At 42.5% G+C, this 24,931-nt stretch overlaps 1 protein-coding gene across 1 annotated transcript in view; it reads right to left on the bottom strand.

The window, feature by feature from the left end:
* Positions 1-2,608: 2,608 nt before the first annotated feature.
* The window catches only part of PLXNC1 (plexin C1), a 69,984-nt gene continuing 47,661 nt past the window's right edge, over positions 2,609-24,931 (bottom strand). Inside the window, exons 22-31 of the mRNA XM_063396321.1 lie at positions 19,117-19,294; positions 17,771-17,874; positions 13,568-13,622; positions 12,494-12,525; positions 12,298-12,405; positions 10,230-10,393; positions 9,645-9,792; positions 7,682-7,822; positions 7,487-7,561; positions 2,609-5,838 (exon numbers count right to left, since the gene is read on the bottom strand). Coding sequence (XP_063252391.1) covers positions 5,734-5,838; positions 7,487-7,561; positions 7,682-7,822; positions 9,645-9,792; positions 10,230-10,393; positions 12,298-12,405; positions 12,494-12,525; positions 13,568-13,622; positions 17,771-17,874; positions 19,117-19,294 — 1,110 coding nt within the window. The 3' untranslated portion in view covers positions 2,609-5,733. The remainder of the gene's footprint in view (positions 5,839-7,486; positions 7,562-7,681; positions 7,823-9,644; positions 9,793-10,229; positions 10,394-12,297; positions 12,406-12,493; positions 12,526-13,567; positions 13,623-17,770; positions 17,875-19,116; positions 19,295-24,931) is intronic.

Below are 24,931 nucleotides of genomic sequence, written 5' to 3' on the forward strand. Positions count from 1 at the left end.
GGATAAAGGGCTGGTCAGAGCCAGCAGTGTGTATTCACAGCCCTGAAGGCCAACCACATCCTGGGCTGCATCAAAAGCTGCACAGCCAGCAGGGCAAGGGGGGCTTCAGGAAAACATTCTTCCAGTACCTAAAAAAGGCTAAAAAAAGGAGAGGGACTTTTTCTAAGTCCAGAAAGTGTCAGGACATAGGGCAATGGTTTTAAACAGAAAAGAGGCAGGTTTAGATATTAAGAAGAAATCCTTTACTGGTGGGGTGGTGAGGCACTGGAACAGGTTGCCCAGAGAAGTTGAGGATGCCCCGTTCCTGGAAGTGTTCAAGGCCAGGTTGGATGGGGCTTTGAGCAACCTGTACTAGTGGAAGATGTGCCTGCCCATAGCAGGGGGATTGCAAACAGATGATCTTTGGTCCCTTCCAACACAAACCATTCTGTGAACCATTGCCCAGACTCCTTCTCAATAAGGTTTGTTTTTCAGTATTTTTCTATAAAGTCAAAACATTAAATAATCTTAGCACAAGAAACTGACAATTGTTTTTCGAGGTTTGGGTTGTTTAAAATAAAACTGACATTTAATATAAAAATTGAAACAATTTTTATAAATCCTTTGACACTTACTTGATAATATTCTCTTCCTTGTTCAATGTGAAAGTTAATGTATGCTACTCTGGGTTGCAGTTTTGATCACTAACAATGCTGTAATCCACATCTAGGTTGGTATTTTGATGCAGATAAAAAGGCTAAAATGAAATTTTAAAAGCTCTGAAAACTTCTATTTGCTACCATTGACAATGTGTCTATTGTATTTCTATGATGGGAATAGGCAATAATTGTTTTTTGTAATATAAAATATAGCAGAGATTGGTATAACAAATTGCCTTCACATTATGTAAATGTAGGTCTGTATTTGTTCCTACTCCAACTCCAATAAAAATATTCTAGGTTGAATATTTATTTAATTTTTTTCAATTCGTTGTCAGTCCAGTAAAAGAATTTTGTGAATGATCAATTATTTATCTAATTTTTTTCTCTGATAATCCAATAATGATGACTTTTCTGGAACTGTAGGAATTTTTAACTGGGTTTTGTTTGTTTGTATTTGGTTTGTTGCTGTTGTTGTTTTAAAAATACTGCAACAGAAATACGAGACAGTGAGAATGCACTGTGCAATCTTTTGTAGTAGGTTATTGAGTGTTGCTGTTAGACAGTAGGAATAGCGAAAGAATGACACTGCCGTTGACTCAACTCTTCTCTCCAGAGGCTGCATTTTCATTTTCCATAGTGTGTAAGTGTAAGGATTTGTCTTGGTTCCAGCCAGGACAGGGTTAATTTTTGCAGTAGCCGGGGCAGGCCATGGCCGGGAGCTGGGGTTGTTCTACACCACTTCATTTTCCGGGATCAGGGGAAAGGGATCCCTCTGGGTCATGTAGCATGCCAGGCTCCATGTAGTGAGCAACCACGTGTGAATCTGCTTCCCTTCTACCCTCTGTCATTAGTATTGTTGCTGTTACTGATCATTTTTTTCTCTCATTGCTGTTTCCAGTAAGTTGTTCTTATCTCAACCCATGATCTTTACTTTTTCTGCCTCCAGTTCTCCTCTCCATCCTGCCCCAGGGAGGGGAGGCGAGGCAGTGGGAGAGCAGAGCATGGTTTCCAGTGTGTCAGTGGAAGAACTTAAATTGGGGAATACCATTCCTAAACAGGGGCTGAGTATTCTTGCGGAATTTGTTAAAGTTCTCTGTGGAAAACAGTGTAGCTATTAGAAGTAACAGAAGCTATTTCTGCTGCCTCCTGCAGTATGAGCTTGTACAAAGTAACTCTCTGTGCCTGAGCCAGCTTTGGCAAATAGGATGGTCACCAGCATCTACCAGCACAGCATGACTGTGAAGAGCAGCTGTCAGCAGCTTGGTCTGTCCCCAGCTGGGGCTGTGTCAGCAAGGTGCTCTCTGATGTCAAGGGACAGGGGAGGTTTATACAGACCAGGTAAGACTTGGAGGGCAGAAAAAGGGTAATAGGAGGATGAATGATGGTCAATACCAGGTCTATCGGCTGCCTTTCCCAGTTGGTCTCAGGCTTTTTGTGTGAAAGCTTATTTCCTGTCCCTTAAGCACCTTCTCCTGAAAGAAGGATTATTATCCTTTTTAACATTTTTAGCTTTTTATAAGTATCATCACCCTCAGAGCCTTCAAGCAGTGCAGCTGAAGTGCAAACCCTGAAGGCTGTGTGGAGGTGTGGCAGGCACTGCACAATCAGCCTGTCCTTGGCCTGTTGCTGCTTCCCACAGGTGGGAAGACAGCTGGGAATCCTCCAGCCCAGGGAATCCCCCTCCATTCAGACTCTGCAGGAGGTCACTGCTCAGCAGCTGCTGGCGTTCAGGCCAGCACCTCTCCTCCCCAGCACCATGGGACGTTGTATTGCACCTTCCTGTTCCTCTTCTCTATTTCAGTGTGCTGGAAGTGTGCTGTGCTGACCCGCATGGCTCTCTCCTGGAGCTGCAGCACTGTTTCTCACCTGATGCCCCTCCATGTCTTATACTCCATTCCTTGCATGACCTTGAATTGTTACCAGCTGTGTTTGCGTTCTTGTAACTATTTTAAAGTACACAATCAAACTAACCTCCAAATGTTTTTATTCTAGATAAACCCATACAAACACCAACATGTATTTGTCATTTGCACTTTTTTAAACCATTCATTTTAAACAACAGATTAACTTCTGTACAACAGGAATTACTTTACACATTAGTAAGATTTGACTTCAAACTAGATGACTGCAAAATAATGCTCTGTAAGCTAGTGTTAGAAACACGCTGTTTGCCATAGCAGTTTGCCTGTAAACATGGGAAAGTAAGTTGAAGAGAAGTTTGCTTTTAATTTCTGAGGATGCAATTACAACTGTTGTGTTGCCATAATACCCATAATAGTCAGAGGTGATTCTTTCTCTCTGTGTAACAGTAATGGCAAATTGCAGATACGGAAGGTGTGCCAATGTTTGTGTGCTGACCCAAACCTACCAAAAGAGCCACAATCACTTAATTATACTTCACATCACTTTGTGAGATCCACTTGATGGGTTACAAAGTCCCAGTATGACTTAAAAATGGTTTACTAACAGAGTGACGCTGTTTAGGAGGCTTGAATAAAAGGCAATAATCCTATTCCAGGCTGTAGGTAAAGCTACAGGGCCTGCTTCAACACATACTTAATCTCTAGAAATCATTAAAGCTATTGTAGCAAACAAGCAGTAGTACAAATACAGAATAGGACTGATTTTCATTTCCTCATCAATATAAACACATATAGTGAAGTTCACAGGATCAGACCCACGCAAACAGATTATATTTTACAGCTTTTCAAGCAGAAATGTTGGAGTTGTTTTTTCTGCCTGTACAGAAGGTTACTGTTGAACAAAACTATCACAGTTCATTTGAATGCACCGACAGCAAACATCTGAAGTAGAAGAGAACTGGAAAGTGTAATCCGCTCCTGCCTCTCCTTCAATACCAGTTACTGTGCTTTTTCTATTTATTTGATGCTGCTTTAAAAGTTTAGATTAAGAATGATAAAAATCAAGCCCTTACATGCAGGTATTCCAAGCTTAAGTGCTAGTCAGACCATGGTCCACTTATTTAGGACAGAGGGCAAGATAGGCTAGAGGTGGGTGGGGTTTTTTCCAATTAAAATTGAACTTATCAAAATACATTGTGCCAGGCAGAGAACTGCTGAAAGTACTGCAACACTGTAGTGCAGTGTCCTGAACAAAGCCATACATTCCATCAAGTATAAAGTGTAAACTTAACAGCAAGTGTAAGACTTGAATTTAAAAAACCCAACAAAGCCATCACAGTATGGGTTGGTTGGTGGCTGCCCTCTCTGGTATGCAAGAGGAGCAACTTGTGCAATCACATGGTAGGGAGGGGGCAGAGCAGCAGGACGTGGTTTTGTTTGCTTTCCTCCACATTAACAGCCCACCTTGCTTCTGCCACAGGTGGTCGGTGTGTGCTGGCACTGGCCGGCCATGGGACTGTGCCTGGGGCCAGCTGCCTTTGTGACCAGAGCAGGCAGCATTAGCACCGATGCCTGAGCTCTGGGGCTCCTCACACGCAGCCCTGTGTGACCCTCTGCTGCTCTGGCTGCTCACAGCCCCAGCACTGCCTTTCTCTACCAAACCTGGGCCCTCTGTGCCATTTGCAGCCCATGGCACTTTCCCCACTGCCAAGGAAAGTGACAGCTCTCCTGTGGGCTACTGTGCTACACCACTCACCTCCAATGGTGGATCCCTCCAGAAATGTATGGAAATGTATCTCCTTGTCATGAACGCCTTACCTCAAATCGAAGGGCCCGTGACAGCCGCAGAATGTGACCAAAGCAGAGTCCATGGTGACAAACCATTTCAGCTCTGTAGTAGAGCACAGGGTTGTGCTGGTGCCATAGCAGAGCCGCAGCCACAGCTGCTCCTCTGTGGCTTTGCTCAGTAGCCACTGCACCAGCCTCATCCCAGCAGCACAACCATGCCCTTGTTTTCTAGCTGGGCCCACTTTAGCCACCAATGCAAATGTAATGGGCACCTTCCTCCCTGAATGGCCAAGCTTCGCAAAGCCCCAGCCAGACTAAGGCAGTTACCCCTCCCCACCCCAACCCCAGCACGTTTTTATCAGTGTCACAAACACAGTCAGAGATTACACCAGTCTTCTGTTCTTAAATATTATTAAACCAACTTTTGACCTGAGCCCCACATGCTGGCTTTAGGTCTGTGAGGCCCCTGTACACAGACGGCAAGGCTGGCCAGGACTGTCAGCGTTGATGCATGGGCTGATCGTGCACCTGAGTACAGGTTTGTGCACCAAAGTGCAGCCATCCTCAGCTGCTTCATCAAATCACAGCAGTGTCCTGATGCAGTGCAGTTTCAGCTGTGAAGCTGCTCACAAGTGCTTCACAGCTTATTTAAGGATGGAAAAGTCAAAAATGTAAACACAGACTGATGGCGGCTGAACGCCCTTCTCCAAAAGCCTCCCCTCACCTCTTCCCCTCAGTGGTTCACTTCTCTTTGGACTTTCTAACCTAATAAAGGTGAGTCCTGCCATGTGGCATTTGGCCTTCCAACCTCAGAGCCACTGCTTCTGCTAAACACCCTTATCCTAAGTGCCATTTTGGTGCCAGGTTGTTGTTAGGTTTTTTGATGTGTTTGGGTGTAGGGTGGGGTTTTTTTGTTGGGTTCTTTTTTTTTTTTTCTGAACAGGAACTAGCAAACATTTGACTGGAAGGAAGGAAACTGCAGCTGACCCGTATTCTGAAGCTGGAGCTCACCCTCACAGTTTGCCAAGCTGCTGAAAGGATGTGGCGAAACATCAGCTTTTTTCTCTTTAAAAAAAGAGGTAAGCAACTTGCAAGTTCACATGGGCAACTCTGAACTTACAGTGTATTTTGCACATCTCCTATGACCTTATTTTAAAGTAAGCAAAAAGCTTACTAGACAGTATTTTTGAACCAAAGGGTTATGTGTGTTCAAGGACCTAAAAATGCTGACCCTGCCAACATTAGGTCACTTTCACATGCCCTTGTGTGAATACGTAACCCTGCCCAAATTTCATTCCCAACTGTAGATTACTTGTAATGGTCAGAGTGGAGAAGAGTGTCCAATGTTTCAAACCCTGTACACATAGTCAGTCAAAACAGTTTTGGGAGCAGTAGCGCTAATATCAAATCCCCCACAGTGATGCTGTGAGTCAGTGCTCTGCTCAATGCCATTTGCATTTTTTCTTTTCATCAAATAAGGCTTTTACTTGCTGGAGCTGTTTCTGGACTTCTTCAAACCCCCGTTCTCGCTCGAGTTTGGTGACAATCTGTTAACAATTAGCAAAAGAGAGAATAATATTTTTAATGCTTATTTAACTTGCTATTTTTTAAAGCCTGCTCTTCTGCACTCTAACAACTACTGACAGAAAAATCCATTGAGTGCCTGCCTATCTGTAAACATTCTTTTCCAACTTTAACACTTTATTTGGGTGGTTTTCCTTTCAAATCGTTCTGATCACAGGATTTGCAACACTTCCACAAAAAAGTGACTGAGCCAAGCAAAAAAACCCAAAACAAATTCAGCACATGTTCATCTCTGAGAGTGTGAGGCAAGGTCAGTGCTCTAGTTTTTACGCTAGAGAAGATTTGCAAGTGATATTTTATTTCTCTTCCTCTGTCCTATAAGCTGAGGGCAATAACCTGCCTCTTTTCCTCTAACTCACCCACTTGGCTCTGGCCCAGGTGATAGAATGGAGCACTACTGCTGTCTGAAATTTCTGCTGGCAATGCTACGCAGGGACAGGTCTCAGTGAACAATGAAAGAGGTTTATCTGCTCTCAGTCAAAAGCCTGATGGGGAAGAGCAGAGGGAAGATTTTCCTCTAAGGATGGGCTAAGTTAACCAGTACTAGCTTCAGAAAAGCAAAAATGGGCACCAAGACTAGAAAGTACACTGAATTCTCCTGTATCAATCATTTTATTGAGCTTAATAAAGCTCAATAAAAGGTGTTTTTGAGTATCATCCCAAGCTTGTTTCAAAAGCAAACATTTGATGCTGAATCCAGATAATTTGAGATGTTAGGGATCTGAAGTGGTAAGCCAGCTAACAGGTAACTGAGAGCTGGATGACTACAGCAAGTGCTGGTGCTGTGCTGCTGATAAAAGAGAGAAAGGCCTGGTTGCTTGGAAACCCAGACAACCTGCTGGAAGCAGAAGGAGGGCTTCAGGCAACACACCCCAGCTGGCTCTTATCCGAGTCCCTGCACAGGCACAGGCAGCCTCTGTTAAGGATTCGTGCAAAATGGAGTAGAGAATCCTATCATGCAAAGTGGAGGACAGGGATTTTCTTAGAAAGCAGCTTAGAGGTAGTCTGTGACTAAGTACTTTCAGCTGAGAAAAGATTTCTTTTGTTAGTAATAGAAGGGACTGCAAACTATAGCTGCTTCTTTTTAAGAGAAAGACTATTAGAGCAGAGCATTAAGAGGACTATGATGGGAAAGGGGCAGACACCTCTTGCTGTAAGGCTGTGTGCTCCACTGAGGTGTTTGCACTGACTGTGAAATAGAGAACCCTGGTGCTACAGTGGAATCTGATTTCTGAACCTCCAGGGAAATGGAGCACGTGCATGAGTTGTGACAGGCATTTGCAGAGACTCTGCAAACACAGTCAAACAAGAAGCCTTGCCTATAAAGGCACTTCCTCAAAGCTGCAGGGATAATGTTATTGCTATTGTCACTGCAACACAGCAGTGACAGTAAAGGTGCACTGACAAACCTTCGGGCTGTTCCCCTCGGGGGTCGGGCTCCAGCTGCCCTGGGGGCTGTGCTGCTCCGGCCCCTCACAGATCAGCAGAAGGAGCAGCCTGGGCTGCCTTAAGGAGGAGCTGCCTCTGGAATGGCACCCAGCAGGTCCACAGCAACCCAGCCCTTGTCAAGCCCCACATTAAGGATTAAGAAGAAATTGCAGATGTGCTTACCTCATCGTAGTATTTCACTATGTATTTGTAGATTTCAAACAAGGCCACTTTCTCATTAAATTCATTTTCATGTTTCTAAAACAGAAAACAGTTCTGGTCAGATACTTCTCCTTAAAAAACAAAACAAAACAAAAAACAAAACAAACCAAAAAACTTAACATGAAAGCAACTGAAATTAATGCTTCTCAACCCCACCTTAGATTCCTGAGCTAGAAATTCCTCAACCTCTGCAGTGGTCAATGGAGGCAGATCCCTGATGGCTTTGTAGTATGCTTTCACCTCCTTCTTGTAAAGTGGAATGTCCTTAGCATAGAGAAGTTTATTTGTTGGTGCTTCCTTAAATGAAAAAAATGAAGCCTTGTAACTTTTCACAGCACAGATTTCCTAAGGTTCCACCTCCACACAGTTAATTGCATCTAATTGTGTCTGTGTGACTCATTTTTCTTTGCTGTGGTTATACGCAAGGAACCAAGGTTATGAAACAAAGATGTAAACCAGGGGCAGGACCTCACCAATAGTGTATTGTGTTCCATGACAGTTTCCAAGTAATTATTTCTATTGACATCAGGAGTGATTACCTTTTGTCCCTCAGACATATTTTTCTTTCTCACTTGCTCCTTACAGGTCCCTAGACCTGAAAGCTGAACCAAAGAGGCTGACACCCTATTTACATACAGGATTCAGCAGTACTGCTGAAAGGGAGGTTCCCCAGCAGTGACACACCAGAGAGTCTTATTAGATGCTGTCCTGGCAGAGGTTCCCCTAAGTCTCTTTGGTCCCTTCTACTCCTTTCCCTCAAGGGTTTGAGAGCATGGAGAGCTGACTGCCAGACATGCACAGCCAAAGGGATATTTTTCATCCCAGGACTTCAACAATCCAGGTCAGCACTGATCTACCTGGGAGCTTTAGGCCCATTCGAGGAAATAAGTGCTGATGCTTGTGATAGGAGCCACAGCCCCACCTGGAAAATTGATTTTCAGAATGTAAAAGTGGGGGCTGGTAGTTTCCTGTTTAAGCTCTGGGCAATAAATGACACAACCATGTGATATCTTGTCACCACTGTTTCCAATGTGTGATGAAGTAATTTAAATGTTTGTTTTCTAAATGGCTAAAAGATGTTTCAAGATAAAAGCATAAAAATCATGAAAGTAAATATGTTTTAATACTAAAAGGTCACAAGATGTTTACCGCAATGCAAACCTTTATCAGGTTTCAGCACCCCTTTTCAAATAGCTAACAAGCTTCTTGTTTCAACAATACTGCACAGTGGATTTTAAGCACAGAAACCCAACAACCTAACAACTGCTCATTTGCAGTTTTTCCAGGAAGTGATGTGATTAGCTTTAATTTGTGATACTTCACTTCTAAAGTAAGATAAATAAGTGTATTATTTGCTATTTATCTTTAACAGATGAGCAGTTGGATTATATCACATAGGATATTAGTCCCTTTTTATATAAATTCTTTTAGGCTAAAAAGTCTCTAGCTTTTTGTTTTTCTTGGTAGTATGTGCCTGAACAAAAGCTTTCTGCTCTGGTCCAAACAAAAAGAAAATGCCCTGAGGAAAAAATCAAGTATTTCTGATCCCCAGAGCTCTGGACACTATACTAAAGAGTTTTTGAATGTAAGATTCCTGAACTTGTTGCTCCAGCAAATAATTTTGCATATGAAAAGGGAGCAGCTAATATATGTGAAAGAAACTGTTTCAAACTTTTGGTATTCTTACAGCTTCCACTAGCTTATTGTGTGAGTTTTCTGCACACTGGTGTGTGGCAGACAAAATTTGGACTACTTATCAAATAAAAATAATGTTAGTACTTTTAAGACCTTTGTTTAAAACTACATTAAAACTTCATTAAGCCCTTAAAACATCTACTTTCTGCCATGTATTGTGTATACACACAGTGCAGAACTGAACTGCAGAGAAAACAAGCAGCAGCTAGCTATAAATAAGGCACTCTCATAGCTTTATCTGTCTACTGGTGAATTCTTCAGTCTCAGGAGACAGAGCAACAAGGAATGGAAGCCTAGCTTAATTAGACCCCTGACAGTTCTGTCCCCAGTATCCGCAGATCCAGGATTTCATCATCTTAATCATTATACACTTGAAAAAGACATAGATTGAGAAAGCAGTAGAAGACTGGAGGGGCAGCATTACCTTCCCCAGTGTCTGTTCTGCAAGAGAAAAGGCATCCATGAAAGCTTGTGCGATTACAGACAAACAGCCATCTATGTGTGAAGTCTTCTTGATATCAAAGACAAACTGGGGATTCTTCAGTATGTTCACCCAGAAGCGAAGAGGAAGACTAGTCAGGAGAAAGAAGAAACATCTTTAAAATCATCCACTTAAGTAGCACAACTGCTTTGAAATGGTCCTTAATAGCAACTGCACTCATGGAACAAAGCACATTCCTGGCTGCTTCTTCGCACTAAAAAAGGGGTCAGGGAACAAAAGCTATGGAGCAAACACATCTGTCAGGCACCCAGCTTCAAATAATGCTCTCAGTCTATCTGCAGCTACTCCTTTCAGAGTGTGAAGTCGGCGTGCAGACTGCACGGACCTGGAAGCTCTGGTGCTTTGTGTTGTATTAAGTCAATACACTAAAGTTACTGTTATCCACAAAGCCAAACTACATCTTATTTCCAGACATGCCAAAATCTTATTCTTCTGATCACACGTGACACATTCCATTTTTGCAACTACGTTTTCAGAGAGCACACACCCCCTGCATATATCCCATACCTGTTGGTTTTCCATATGTGGACCACATCAGGATCAGTAATTTTTTTGCTCTCAGCCTGGGCATCCAAAAAGTCAAAAAAGTACTTGATGGCAACAGGTGCTTTATTGTTGGGTAAACTCCAAATGCTCCTGAAGAGCTTTTCAACAACTGAATGAATTGCCACCTGAAAAGTAACAAAGTTAACATTTTGTTATTATTACAGAAGAATAGGATATTTTACCTCAGAGAGCTGTGTGTGCCCCAAGACAACCACACACAGAAATTACAATATGCCTGTGGCAAACATCAAGGCCATAGGTTATTGGCAAACAAGACAGTAACAAAAATGAAACTACAATACACCACAACACGATCCTTCCATATGTCACATGTCCTGTTGCTCTGCTTACAGGAGAATCATGCTGAACTCTGTGATAAATCACAGGTGGGAAGAACCACTTGGCTAATAAAGACAACACCAACTCTCGAGATACTGTTGCCACTGTTGCTAAAAGCATCTTGAATTTGTGACTGGAATTAAGAGGGAGGTGAGAAAAAGCAGTTTAGCCAGTTTCCTAGGGCATTGGTCTTCAGATGCCATCTGTGACACATGCTCAACACTTCACAGTCAAGTGGCTCTGGCACTTGATCTAATTCTAGGATAACAGCTTTGGGTGCTATAAGACACTAATATTAGAGAGAAGAACAGAAAACTGGGTATTTCTGATACAAAAGTGAAGACATTTGGCTCACTAAAGGAAGGGTTTGGTTGCTGCTGGACTCATTGACATAATCAAAGAGTATTCATAAGTAGAGGCAAACAAAGCAAAACACTGTTTTGTGCTTTTCTTCTTCACATCTGTTCTGAAGATCAGTTCAGTGCAATCTTCTCTCAACAAGAAGGATTTAAGCCTGTCCCAGAGCCTTGATGAATACTGGCCAGTTCATTTCATGTGGTAAACTGCAATTGTGTCTGTGTGCATGTATGGGAGAGAGGGGAGCAGAGAGAGAAAGATGATGAGATCAAATTTCCTTTAGTGCACAGCCTATCATGAGAGGAATTTCACAGCAAAGGTATCACAGCTCTGTTGTTCAGGGCAGTGTCCTACTTTGGAGAAGGACGTGATTAATTTAAAGCCTTTTAAAAGGACTGTTTCTAGAAAGCCTGATCTTTTCTTTTGTACCTCAGTCTTCCACCATAAGACATTACTGGTTTACTTCAGCATTTCCTGAGGGCTCATGTTAGTTTTCACAGGTAACGAGAAATGACCAGTCTTCACTCTCACTTTGGGGATTGTCCCAGATTACTTCAGATGCTATCAACAACCTAATTCAATAATGATTGATAGATTTTTAAATGCAAGAAGGCTATAATCATCATCCCTTCAGGCCGCTTGCACAGCTCTCAGTGCTGTGCACCCATTAATATTTCATGCAATATGCTGTTGCAAAGAGTTTTCCAACCATTTTGAGTAAGTCAGAAACAAGATGACGTTACCAGAGGGAGTGAGCAGGGCTTGTTCCTAAGCAATGTACATTGTATAAATTAGGTAGTTGTATTAGAAATCCTAAGGACTTTGCTTTTAAAATTGATCTAGTTATTTAGAATGCCTAATCTGAAACCCTATCAGATTATTTAATTTTGTGGGCAGTATCTTGTGAAACTCAGGCTTCAGAAGTTGTCTCTAAGCTGGGCTAACTCTAGAGCAGAGTGAGGAGATTGTTGTCTGAAAGCTGTCATTCCAGAGGGGTTCATTCTCACTCTATAGAACTCTGTGTAAAATTCACTTTCCATAAGCTAAATAACAACACTTTTTCTTCAATCTGAGAAAAAGGTTGTCCTTACTGAGGAGATACTATGTGTAATCAGACAATTTTAGAACTCTAGTATTAGAAAACCTGAAATGTGTCTGTCTTTGCCAGTGGTCACACCCCATAGTTAGCACAGTGATTTTTATATGCTACCTTTTAATTCAATGTTTGATTTACGTACAGGAAGTCTGCACAATTTATGGTTTGTGTTTCTGTTATGCCAAACTAGCCAAGCCAACATCAGCCCTCCCCCAAAATAAAGCCTTTACAGTTTACCTTGGTTGACAGAAGTTTTGTGAGATACATTTCTTTCACTTTGAATTTTTGCTTTCCTTTGTGACCTGCTCCCTTCACATCTTTGTTTGCTTCTGAGTCTGGTAAAATCTGTCATGAAGAGATTAGAGAGATTACACAGATCCAAATACAGCTCAATATTAAATCTCCCACTTAGCAGTGTAATGATTCAACTCACCAAATGACAGTGCTCATCTGAGTAGTCCACATCTAAACAACAAAAGCAGAGAGCAAAGAGCCATTAATGAAACACAAGCAGCAAGCCTGTGAGTTCTGCTGGGCTCTGGGCCCTGCAGCAGGGTGCATCCAGAATGCCAAGCAAGCAGAGTCAGTGTCATCCTTTCCTGCCTGCTGTGTGGGGGAAGCCTCTAAGAAATGCACACACCCTGTGCACCTCCCCAGTGCTGACCTGTAGCTCGGACCACTAAGCTACTGTCTTATCTACAGGGATCCTCTCTGCTGCTGGGGTAAGCTGGCAGCCATCACTGCTCCTCTGAAAGGAGGACAAGATGAGATGACTGCAGTGGTGTAAGTCTCTAAGAGTGCTGAGTGCAGGTGGGCTGAGGTCAGGCTTGAACACAGTGGCTGGGAACAGACAACCTCAGTTTTGCTGAGGAGAGGCCACCCCAGTGAGATGCACATGTCTCTCCTAACTTTGATGATAAGGAAACACATGTTAGGAGTGTGTTTCTTCACAGGGGCTACAGAAAGGTCTCCCCTCATCAACCAGCAGGGTGGGAGCAACCTGCATCACAGGGCTAGGTGAAATGAACTGGCCCCCTGTAAGCATCCTTTATGTCCTGACATGCTGTTGAGACAGCCAAGTCAAAGCTTTCAGAAACACAGTCAAGAGATTATGGAAAATTACCAAACAGTGGGCTTTTATCATTCACGTCTCTGGACAGTGCAGCACTATGTCTGTGATGCACAGTTCTGGGCAACAGGGAGAGAGAGCATGTTCCCTCTCTTTGTGTCACCTGGGTTTCCCTGCCTGTAAGCCTGTATCTCTAAGCAATCATTTGCTGAGGACTGTAAGCCCTTCTGTCCTTCTTTCCTTTGCCTTCTTTCCTCCTTTTAGGCCCACTGTGCCTGCCAGAGATGCAGAGCTAGGGCTCTTCATTTGGCTCAACTATATCAAAGCACCAATTTCTCTAACCTCCTATTGACCAAGATACAATCTGTCACAGCTCAGCTCTCTGCATTCCCAACCACTCTGCACAGAAGGTTAAATAGGCCGCAGTCCCTTTGTTACCTGATCGGGTATTTGCCTTCTTTTTGAAGACTTTTATGGTTGCTCCATTTGAAATCTGAAAGAAAAAACAAACATATCATCCTGAAACAAAATTCACACAAGCCTCAGTCTCATTTCCTCTGTCCCTCAGCCCGTGGCAGTGCAGGACAGCCCAGCCACTTTGCTCTCACCACGGTGTGCACGGCCTTCAGCAAGCAGCCAGGGCTGGGCTTTCAGGCACAGGCAATAGCTGAACTTTGTCAGCATTACCCAGCCAGGTGGGAAGGCTTCTCTTCCAATGCACCAGCCTTGAAGACCTTTCCCTTCCTTTGTTTTTTCCGGTTCAGCCTATAGACGGACATTTTCATTTCCGTGTACTGCTCTGTGTTGTTTCTTGCATCCATTTTTCTACAGATTGCTCAGGTTAAACTCTCTGTGTCCAGTGCAATAGGATCTTACGGGAAGGTGAGGCAGAGAGGTGCACACAAAGGTGAATTCTCTTCTGGTCCCCTAGTCTGTTCTACCCATGTCCTGTGGAGGGGCCATTTGGAGGGTTTAGCCTGGTGCTCCCAAGAACTGTTTTCAATCTGAGCAAAATATTTATACACCATAAGATCAAGATCTGTATCTTACTATCTTAGGATTTCTAGGAAAAAAGTCTACCTCCTCCTTCCCTGAATTTATAGTGTTGCCAGGATGTTACACATTATCTTTAAAACAAACTGGCAAGCCATGCTTTTATTGTCAAAGAGTAACTAAAAAATGGCTCCCACTGAGAGCTACACCACTGTTCTGCTATCAAATGTTGAGTCTTGCCAAGTGCTAGTGTACTTGCCTCTATAATTACAAAAACAACCGGCCAGTTCTAGGAAGGGATCTCTGCCAAAATAATTTAAGTGATTTTTAAACCTTGGCAGCCAGCCTGGTGTGAGAAACCAGTTTAAACATTAAGATACTCTATCAAAAGCTGTGTCTTGTGCCAAAAAAATCTGCACTTACATTTGCGCCTGGAAAGTAAATGCAATCTATTTCATGATTTTTTTACAGAGATTCCATCTATCATACAGACTTTCAGAGCTATTTAAGACAGCACGGAACACTTGAAAACCACACTACAAACAGGAATATTCGCTAAGGGTAGCTTGTGAGGGGATACAAACACCCAGACAGTCCTCCTACTTGGCCCTGAAGACAGATAAACAGGAACAGTGCTACCCAGCAGCTTAGCCCCTCCTGGAGCAATGTGGGTAACATGCTGCCTCCATTCCCCCCCCCCCAACAAGTAGGAGGACAGCTCAGTGCTGACTTCTGTCCCGAGGGAGATGGGCAGAGCTCAGAGGGAGAATCATGCTTCCCTCCAGAATCAGAGGCAATGCTGCAGAGCAGCCATGATCAAAGCCTGCACTCTAGGTTTTATTTCTGGGACAAATTATGCTTTTAGCAGTGAGTAGATCATGCTTTCTCTTCTTTATCATTACTGCAGCAGCCATACTTGCTGTTACTTTCAGTGTGATCCAATTAAAAATTAAAACTCCCTTCTTTTTGCATCTTGCTGTCTAAATCACTTTTTGTGTTGGCTGCTCCCGTGGACACCTCAAAATATCTTTGCTTTATCAGGTGCATTACTGAGGGGGACAAACAGGGAGAAGAGAGATCGCCTCCAATCCAGACAACATGGAATACAGCTACTTTGCAAAACAGAAGGCATGGTAGTGTCGCTCTATGCCTCTTGTTCCCCAGGCCTCCTGTCCTCACTGTAATCCAGTCCTTGCCCGTGAGCTCCCAGGATCACATTTAGTTCTGCTCAATGGAGCTCTGCCTGCTCCTGGAACGTGTGATACTCATATCAGTTGAGAAACTGGAGATCTGTGACTGGATAGCAGATCTGAAAGTGACTGGCTAGCTCTCTTCTTGTGTGGGGAATAGGATGTTAAGATAATTAGCAACTTTCTTGTGATGGCTTGTGGTTATTCTCATGGAAGTGATAGTACAGACCTCATAAATAAACATACCGATAAACCTCCTAGGAGACAAAATATTGTAGCAAAATTAGCACACAGGCCAGAGGCATGACAGAGTCTAACAGTACAGTGTTTTTTTTTCTCTTCACAAACACTACAAGAAATGCAAAAGCACCGTTCTTGCATATTTTAAAAATCAGTGTAGAAACTAAGTCTACTTTTTCAAGATCTACTGGTGACTCTGGAACCTTCACGGCACAACCCTCATGCTCCAGTGTCTTCAAAAGATTTGATGGTATTTCCCAATTTCAAACATCTGGTTACTTTCTAGCATTTAAAGCTAGCAAACAAAAAAAAAAATTCAAGCTTCCCACAAAACTTAAAGCATTGTTGAAATGTAAGCTGGAATTTCTCAGCAGTGTTGCTACCCTCATAGAGTGTATGTAATGTTCCTTTTTCTTGCTATCTAGACACTTTTACATTCTTTTTTGCATCAACATGCATACAAGAAAATAAACTAGATATGCTAATGGCTAATACTTGCCACTAAGCCACTGCCTGAAATGCCACTGAGCTTTTGCCTAAAATGTACATTATTTTGTCAGTACCAGAAAATGTGAACTAAAATACCAAAGAGACATGCAGTACAATTTCCATAAGGCAGCTGCTAGGCTATAGTTAGTGTAGTTACAGCTTTGCAAAAGCAACTGAGCCTCCTACCTAACTTGCATCTGCAAGAAACTCTGCCTGCAGAAACCTCAGACAGAGCAAGGGCTGTGACAAAGATACTCAGGGATGACAGAGACCAATGGAGCAGACTTACCTACCATGAGGTCTGACCCCCATGAGCCACAGCATGGCATGAGCTCCAGAGGTGCAAAAGGTGTCTGGGAAAAGCAGGGAGCAATAGCTGCCTGTGATAAAAAGGGCCGGTACTGCCACATTAGGCAGAAGTTCAAACACCTAATCTACGTCCAATCTACACTGACCTTTGCTGCACAGGCTCAAAGTGCAACACTACAATGTCCTAATCTGTACAAAACCTCTACAAATGGAGTGGAGGAGGTCACACATTCATCTATAGACAAGGTTAAAGACAGGCACTGCAAAGGCCTCTGTATGGAGACTCAGGACATCTAGGTTCACTGCTGACCCCTGTGAGCTAAGGAGAGCAACAAATGCCTACAGAAGTCTGTCAAGTGACTCCAAATGAGCTTGCTTCACATCTAAGCAGCCTTGTCCTCTGCTCAGGATACAAAGTCCTGCTAGGAATCCTGGTTTCTCTATGGATGGCACAGTATTTGCTCATGCAGACAGCAACATGTTCCGTGTTGGCTCAGGTTCCTCAGCACCATACTGCACTGCATAGCACAGACCTATGGCAGCAAATCTTCCAAATAAATAAAAATTTACAAATATGTTAAGAGCCAGACTTTCAAATTCAATGAGGCACGAGGAAAGATCTGTAAAAGCACTCAGCATGAGAACATCCATTTCCAAAACCTATCTGTAAGCATCACATGTGAACTTCCAGATCACCTGAGGCCAGTCACCTGCTGCATATTTTAATCCAACAACTCACTCTCTATTTTGACTGGTGGCACTGAAAACTCCTTAGAGAAGTAATGCTGCTTGCTGTGCTTTCAGTGTGCATCCAGGAGGGCTCTGCCACCAGTTGCAGTTTGTATGTTGTTGCAATGATGGACAGATTATCACAGCATTGCAAACAACTGCTTTACAGGTGCAACTGGAAGCAGAGGGGAAGACTTATGGTTCAAGTGCCAACAGCAGATGGAAGCAGAAACAGAGAGAGAAAACGGCAAGGAGACTGACGCAGGAGATATGAAGAAAAGAGGGAGAAAAGTCATCAATCCTTTTTGTTCTGACATGCAATGAGATTTTAGAAGTATCAGTATTGCCTGTTCAGATAATCAAAATATGAGGTGGGATGCAGTTGCTCATGGTGCAACAAAAACTCAACAGCAGAGACTCAAAAAGACCCAAGTCAATGTTTACAGCTGGAAATCAGATTCTGTTGTAAATGAGATGCTTGACAGAAGTAACAGTTTACATGGTATGTTTGAACCAAGCAACCCTGCAACAAGGAAACCTCTCAAAAGTAACAGAAAACATGACTATTGGCAAGAACATTGTCTGCCACACAATTCTTTCCTTCTGCTGATGATGCTCAAGCTGTACAGATCACAGTTGAGAACTGTGGAGAATCATCTTCTCAACTCATTGGTCTGGCTTGTGTGCTTACCTCATAATGACCGATGGTGTTCAGCTTCCTTATCCCATCCTCCATCACCTCTGAGGAACCATCAATATCTAACAATTCTCTTTGCAGATCCTCAGACACAAGTTCTACAGTATGACAGCAACAGAAAAGAATTAGACCCCAATGGCATTCTCACTGCACGGGTATTTGTAAAGAAAAACAACACTTAACTGGTTTTGGACCAGTGACTCCCCACTGAGCTGTTTCTCTCTATCCTTGTGCTAAGTCACATGAAAGTGGTTTTGCACTCCCACACTTCTGATTCCTTTTCTGGGGTGACAGGCTGGGTGGTTTCCCTTTCAGCAGGTTTTGGTACTTCTCTGTATTGGTCAAGGCAGAGCTTTTGGAAGTGCTTTCACCTATCACTGTTCTGCTGCACAAGTGTGCCCAGCTGTTAAGGTTACATTGGGACTAGAAGAAAGGTTCCACAAACCACTTCTAAGAGATCACTAAGATGAGCTGTACAAGACTGACATAGTACTTGTGAAGGGTTTTCAGGCACTTGTAAAGGATATAAACATCAAGACATCAAATAGGAAAGCAAATTACGAGCACTTGCCAACACAGAGTCTGAGAAGGTGAGGAAGTATCGACATCTTAGGGAGCAAGTCCAGGAGGAGACAAATGCCAACAATATAGGGTTTGTTTGGTTTCCCACTAGGGTATGTGGGAAGTGGTATGGTGGTGGTAGCTACAGACCTTGGGCTCTTGAAAACCCAACAAGGAAAGGTTTGACTCATCTACTGGAACAGCCATATTTACATCTGTAGATATTGTAGGTGACTTTCTGAGTCACAGGCAAACTATTATATAAACCTAATCTGACTATAAATAAGATTTATTTGAAAGCTTGTCTGATCAAGGGCAATGTAGGTCTATAGGAAGGAAGGAAGGAAGGAAGGAAGGAAGGAACGAAGGAACGAAGGAAGGGAGGTAGGAGGAAGAGTAGATAGGGACTAAAATACTTGATAATCATGATATGCCACATTATCCACTGACAAAATGTAACAACTGGCTGTACTTAGGGGGACAGGCCAGCCACCTTACTTACCCCAGAAAAGGAATAGAGAAATTATATAGGCATAATGAATTAACATCTCTGTTTGTTAATTGCAATGCTGAAGTCCTTGCAGAAGTGAAGCCCATACAGCTCCAGAGTTCTAACTGGTAACATAAATGATCTAGTTTTTGCTTCAAAATTCCTCACAAAAGCTATGTTCTGCATGAACTCTGAAAAGAATCAAAGCCAAAGGCAGGCTTCCTAATAAGAAAACTCCACAACAGACCGGTAAACTCCATGAAAATATGACATAGTGACATTCACTTACCAAGACCAACTTCATCCAGCTGAAGACCATAGAGAAAGCCATTCTTATTAAAGAAAGCCTGAAGGCTCTTCTCCTTGGCTTGGCCTATGGTGTCGCAGTCCAGAACATTAACTTGAATAGTTTGACAGGCATCTCCACTCTCGTTTTCTGGGATTTTTTCAAAGATAATGTTCACCGTCTGGGGAAAGAAACACATTCTGACTTACAGGGAACACCTGGCACAGGAAACCTACAAACTCCTAGACAGATTTTCAGCACCCGAGAGATTTCCAACGTATTTATTATTAAACTTGTTTCAAATAAAGATTATTTGAAGGAATTACACAAAGAAGCATTTAGAATTCTTCCTGTTCAAAAAATGAAAAATAGACAGATATAGCTATGTATTTCCAAGAGTATAGTTTGTATTCTGCTTTTGTGCAAACTCATTTCAGTGAATTACCAAAAAACAAGAGACAAGGAAGAATTACAATGCATGTTCTAGAAGAAGCAGACCTTTTATGTAAAATGAATGCTTTAACAGCAAAACTGTAAGACAAGAGATCTGATAAGGTTGCTGAGTAAGTAGTCACAGTAAGCATGATTGATTCTGAGTGGATAGAACACGGTGTTAAAATGCATATTTACACCAGCAGATTATGCTAAGTGCCTTATATCACACAGAAAGTACAGCTCCCCTGGAGGTGCCAGCATCTGTCTCTGTACAGCCCTGTCTCTGGAGGCAGCACAGACACGGCTGCCAGAGAAGCAAAAAAGAGAGAGCATGTTGCAGCAGATAGAATCCAAAGTGGTACAGATCTGCACAGAGCAGTGCACTGTGTTCTATTAGTTGTTATTTCAGGTCAAACACCCATGTCTGCTTACAGCACCCCTGCCCTTCAGCTCACAGCTACTCTTGGCTGGGACACAACTCCTCTGCTAAGCTGAGTAGGGCCTGGAGGGCGGTGCCAGTGACACTCAGCGACCATCCCCAGGGAATGTTTGTTTTTGTCAGGTCATATTTCTGATCAGGTCAGGCAGATTAACTGCTACAGGGCAGGGAAAGCATGAGCACAGAATTGCTAGGGCCGAGTAATAACATCAGAGATTTCCAGTGCCACAGCCTGCTCAGTGCAGTGCACTGTCCAGCTACATGGATACAGATGTTCTGCTGGAGATATCTTGGGACAGAATTGAAAGAAGTGTTTCAATTTCAAGTGCCAGCACTTGACTGCAAGTGGCACAGGAAAATAAATGTACTCAAACCATTCTGGCTGCTGAACAGTTCTGGTATAACATTTATCTTCTGACTGAAATGAGAGGACTGCAGGTGTGACTCTGTGAAGGACTGAGCATTAAAACAGGAAGCAAGTAAACCACTTTTTTTCTCTGCTTTCTCTGCTGTCATGTGAAGGAAAGAACAACTCTCCAGGTCATTGCAGGGGTGACTTTTCTATCTTCTTAGAAAAATGGGTAGTTATTAACAGTTGTAGAATAGTATTTTCTGCTTATTCCCCAGCAAGAGTGGAAATTACAACATGTTGCTGGTAAAAAAAAGTAATCCAATGCAACAAAAATTAACTTTATTTTCTCTACAGAAGCAAAGGGAGTATTAAAAACAAGGTTGCAAAACTATGAAGATCATGATTTAAGAAAGATTAGGATGTAACTGAAGTAACGAAGAGCAACTTAATCAGGACACTGAGATGTTTAATTGTGAGGAAAATGAGTCCATGGAAAGGACAGATGGAACGAGAGACAAGGATATGTGGGAATGGCAGAAGGAGAAGCAGACTGGACACCACGCCTCAGGTTGGGATTTCATGCAGAAAATTAGTAAAAAATATATTGGCACAGCAATGAGGGAGTCATGCTTGCTTAGGCCACAGACCAACTGAACAGACAGCAGTCCTGTCCTTGACTCTGACTGCCCTGAGGTCATGGTCTTGTAGGATTAAAATGTGGACAGGGACTACCTGTATTTTGTCCTTGGAGAACTCATTTTAATCAATCTTTGCCCCTTCTAGTCTCTGAACTGATCTTTCTGAAGTACCTCCTTGCACTTTAATGGATGTTGATTTGGCTTTACACCCGAGAAAGCATTCCTTCCTTCAGGTGATCTTTTCCTTCTAACATTATTCCTACACTGCAATATTCATGTTCCTGCTCCTGCTTCATTTTCCACCCCTTTCAGACCTTCAAGAGGAACTGTCTATTTCTCTTCCTCCTTTCCTTTTCAGCACATACTCTCACACAGTCCTCAGCACATGAGAACCCTCCCATTCCTGCTCCACTCGCTGCAGGATGACAGGACTGGAAAAAGAGAGTAGTCATCCTTCATGTAGGTGGAATACAAGTCATGTATGAACTCCTTAGGTGAAAGCATCCACAGTGTGAGAATAATAGGAAAGTTTTGTAACTCAAAGAAGTGGTCAGATGGGAAGGAATATTTAAACACATAAAAGTCTCTAAGCCATGAGAACCAGGTGGTTTTACTGATATGATTTCCTGCAGAAGTTAATCTTAAGTGATGAAGCAATTGATGGGGAGCTAGGAAGGTAAATTATTATTAAGTTGTCCCTCTGCAGCTGAAGTTTTCATAAATCAGATTCAACCTGTCTGACAGCACAGTCCCTGGCTTCAGAAACCATTAATGAGAAGCTGAAAGTCACAATCACTACATTTAGGTACACAGTGTAGAACTAGAAAAAGAAGCAGAAGTTACTGTAAACTTATGAAAGCCCTTTTATTATTGGCTCTGGAGGTCAGAAAATATACGAGAAATCACAGGAGGACATGTGAAAATCACAAGATAATACCATCAAGCCTTTTTCTAAGCTCTCACTTTGCAGAGGAAACAAAAATACTATAAACTTAGGGAAAGATTTAGGAGAAAAATTATAGGACCTAGTTCAAGCTAATAATATCTAGAGATGAGACTTCATGCACTAGAAATTATGACAGCAAGACAAAGTCACAGTACTCTTCAGAAAAGCTTTAATATGGGTTGCAAGAATTGTTAAAGGCTACTTAAGGGAAAGGTGGCACCTGCAACTACTTGTATAGGAACTAACTTGAAACCTAGCTACAAGACAGGAACAAACCTAAAAAAATGTATTTTCACCCATGCAGTCACAGAAATAATGACATTTGAAAACAGTGTTTGCAGATGGCTTTTCAGATTTGTACTTTCCTTGAAAATTAATTTTACACAATGAATTATTTAGCAGAACTATTAATAACCATAGCAGATAATAAATGAGATGTGGTTTAACAAAGCAATGCGATAATATCATATTTTCTTAGAAATAAGGAACAATAATCTGGGCTATTCAAGGACTCTTATTCATTACCCTATGTATCAGCTATACATCTGAACAGATCATATTTTCATTTATCAGACAGATGGAAAAAACCAACCTCCCCCCTGCTTTTGACTGGCGAAAGTTAGGCAATTCATGTAAAGAGTCAGTACCAGGATGTACCATTAGGGTTCAGAAGAGTCACCTGTGAGGAGGTTATAGAACAATTATAGAAGAGTTAGCCAATTGGCAAAGAAAACGGTGCAGGAGTTAAATTTAGGCTAGATGGGCACTACACAAAGGATGGGTTGTGCTGCTAATGCTGCAGTATATGACACTCAATCTGTTACTAATTCAGAGGGCTCTCCTGCAGACAACATCTGCACTGCTCACTTTGTAGTGAGGGTTGCTGTGTTCTTTTCTGCTGACAAAAATCCCCACATGTCACATGCTTTTAATAGCTTCCTTATCCCTCATAAAGTGTGACTAATAATACCACAATGATGATGCCTTATTAGGAAATTGATTTCCTTGTCTCTGCTTTACTCTTTTGCAGTCCACCCACCTTTTTTTAACACCCTTCTTTTAACTCATAAAGCAGTTGAACACTTGAAACAATTCTCCACTACGTGGCTTTGCTTCACTTTTAATAAAAGGCAGTTGGCTGAACACGTGAATTAGATCATTTCTTCCCAACCAAAAATGCAAACACATTTCAGCAAAGCATTCAACGGCCCAAAAGCCTTTTGAAAATAAGCAGTGACTACTCAAAGGAATGCTGGAGCACCAAGTCTACCACAAGAAGTCCCCCCTGGTTTCCTATTGGAGATACACCACTGAGAACGTCTCCCATTCCAGGCTGGCATTTTCTATTCAAAACCAAACTCTTCAGGGAAATGCTAACACTCAGCTGTGGAGTGCACTTCTTCATCAGTCATTGAGCAAATTATCTGCCGAGGGGTGCAGCTGCTTGTCTGCCTGTGAGAAATCAGGCTTGCTTCCTCAGCCTGAGAAAAGGAGCCATGACACATCCAAGTCTCTTTCAAGGCAGCTTTATTTCTCAGTACTCAAATATAAGCACAGCATTAAAGAGCACAGCTTCTTAGCCCATACTTGACCAATGCTTTTAGAAGCATCTTTCCTTTAATTCCTCCACTTGAGTACTACTTCAGCAGCCTCTGTTCAGTGCCTCACCCTTTCTACCAGAGAGGGTTAACAGTAGGGCATTGGGTGATCCAAGGTCGGTGGCCTTTTTAAAAAAAGGCATGGGGCCCTGCCAGGGAACAGCTCTAATGCAATTCAAACACTACATGTCTCTAGGTTCTCTTTTTTTCCTGGTTACAAATGGCCTGAATTTTAAAAAAACCTCTCTTGATCTGCGGAGCTCACCCTGATTTTTAGGAGCCTGTGTGTATCCTGCCTTTACTGGTTTGGAGCTGAACTCCCAATCCTGAAAGGAGAGATTCTCATGCAGAGCACCTACACCCTTGTTTGTACTGTAACTGATTTGAGAATTGAACTCCCTACCAGATGTATCCCTGTATCTTCAAGTGCCTACACAGCTTAAAAAAATCTGGACACCAAATATCTGCAGATTTGCTTCACCATCTCTATATCACCCTCTTTTTAGCTGTATTTTTATGCTTTGCTCTGGAGAGGTAGATTTTAATGTACTGCTACTTTACAGCTGGAGAAAGGGGCAAACCAAAATACCAACAAAATATTGCAAGATTCAGAATGTAACTGCAGCGAGCAACTGTGCAAATGCACTCGAAAACTCAGATCAGAATTTACTCCATTCAGAAAACAAAACCTGAAATCCTTTAGGCAGAAATGTTGTTCCACAGTAAGGAGGAAACACTTGGTTCCCAGTCTGTAAGCTCACAGGTCCTGCATGTCAATGCAGTGCATCTGAAGTGGTAGTGAGAGAAGAAAACTGACTACTTTCTCTTTAGCCTGCTGTTAAATGCAATTTTTGAAGGGAAAATGTGCACAGCTGGCTTGCTTTCCCAGCCCAGAAAGCCTCACCACTCCACCTAAGTCTCTTTCACAGCACAGTTTTAGCTTCCAGCGTAAATCTCAGATAAACCACGAAACAAAACTGTTTCCCAGTCCAGCCAGAACTACAGTCCTTGAATTTCATCTCTGCAATTTTATTGCAGGATTCATCTCTGTGTTTGTGATGGTTTTAAAGGGAACATTCAGCATTTCTCAGCTAAGCCCAAGGAATGCTTCACCTAAACGGGGAAAACTGATCTATATTAACCCTGTGGCTGTACCATTATCTCCTACTGAAAAGCAGGAATACAAAGTACAAAGGCAGGAAACTAGGTTCAAGAAGGGCTGTGGGCTTTCAGTTCCTCATCCATCTGCAGACAGTGCTCCCCAGTGATAGCAAGTCCTTCAGACCACTTACCTTTTCTCCTCTTCACTGCAGTCTGACCACAAGACCCTATCAGTGACTGCATGCATAGAAGTAGCTCTAGAAAAAGTATTTAAGGTTCTTCACCAATTTCAGAGTCAGCTATGCCCCC

The sequence above is a fragment of the Prinia subflava genome, chromosome 4, assembly GCF_021018805.1.
Source record: "Prinia subflava isolate CZ2003 ecotype Zambia chromosome 4, Cam_Psub_1.2, whole genome shotgun sequence".
NCBI lineage: Eukaryota > Metazoa > Chordata > Aves > Passeriformes > Cisticolidae > Prinia > Prinia subflava.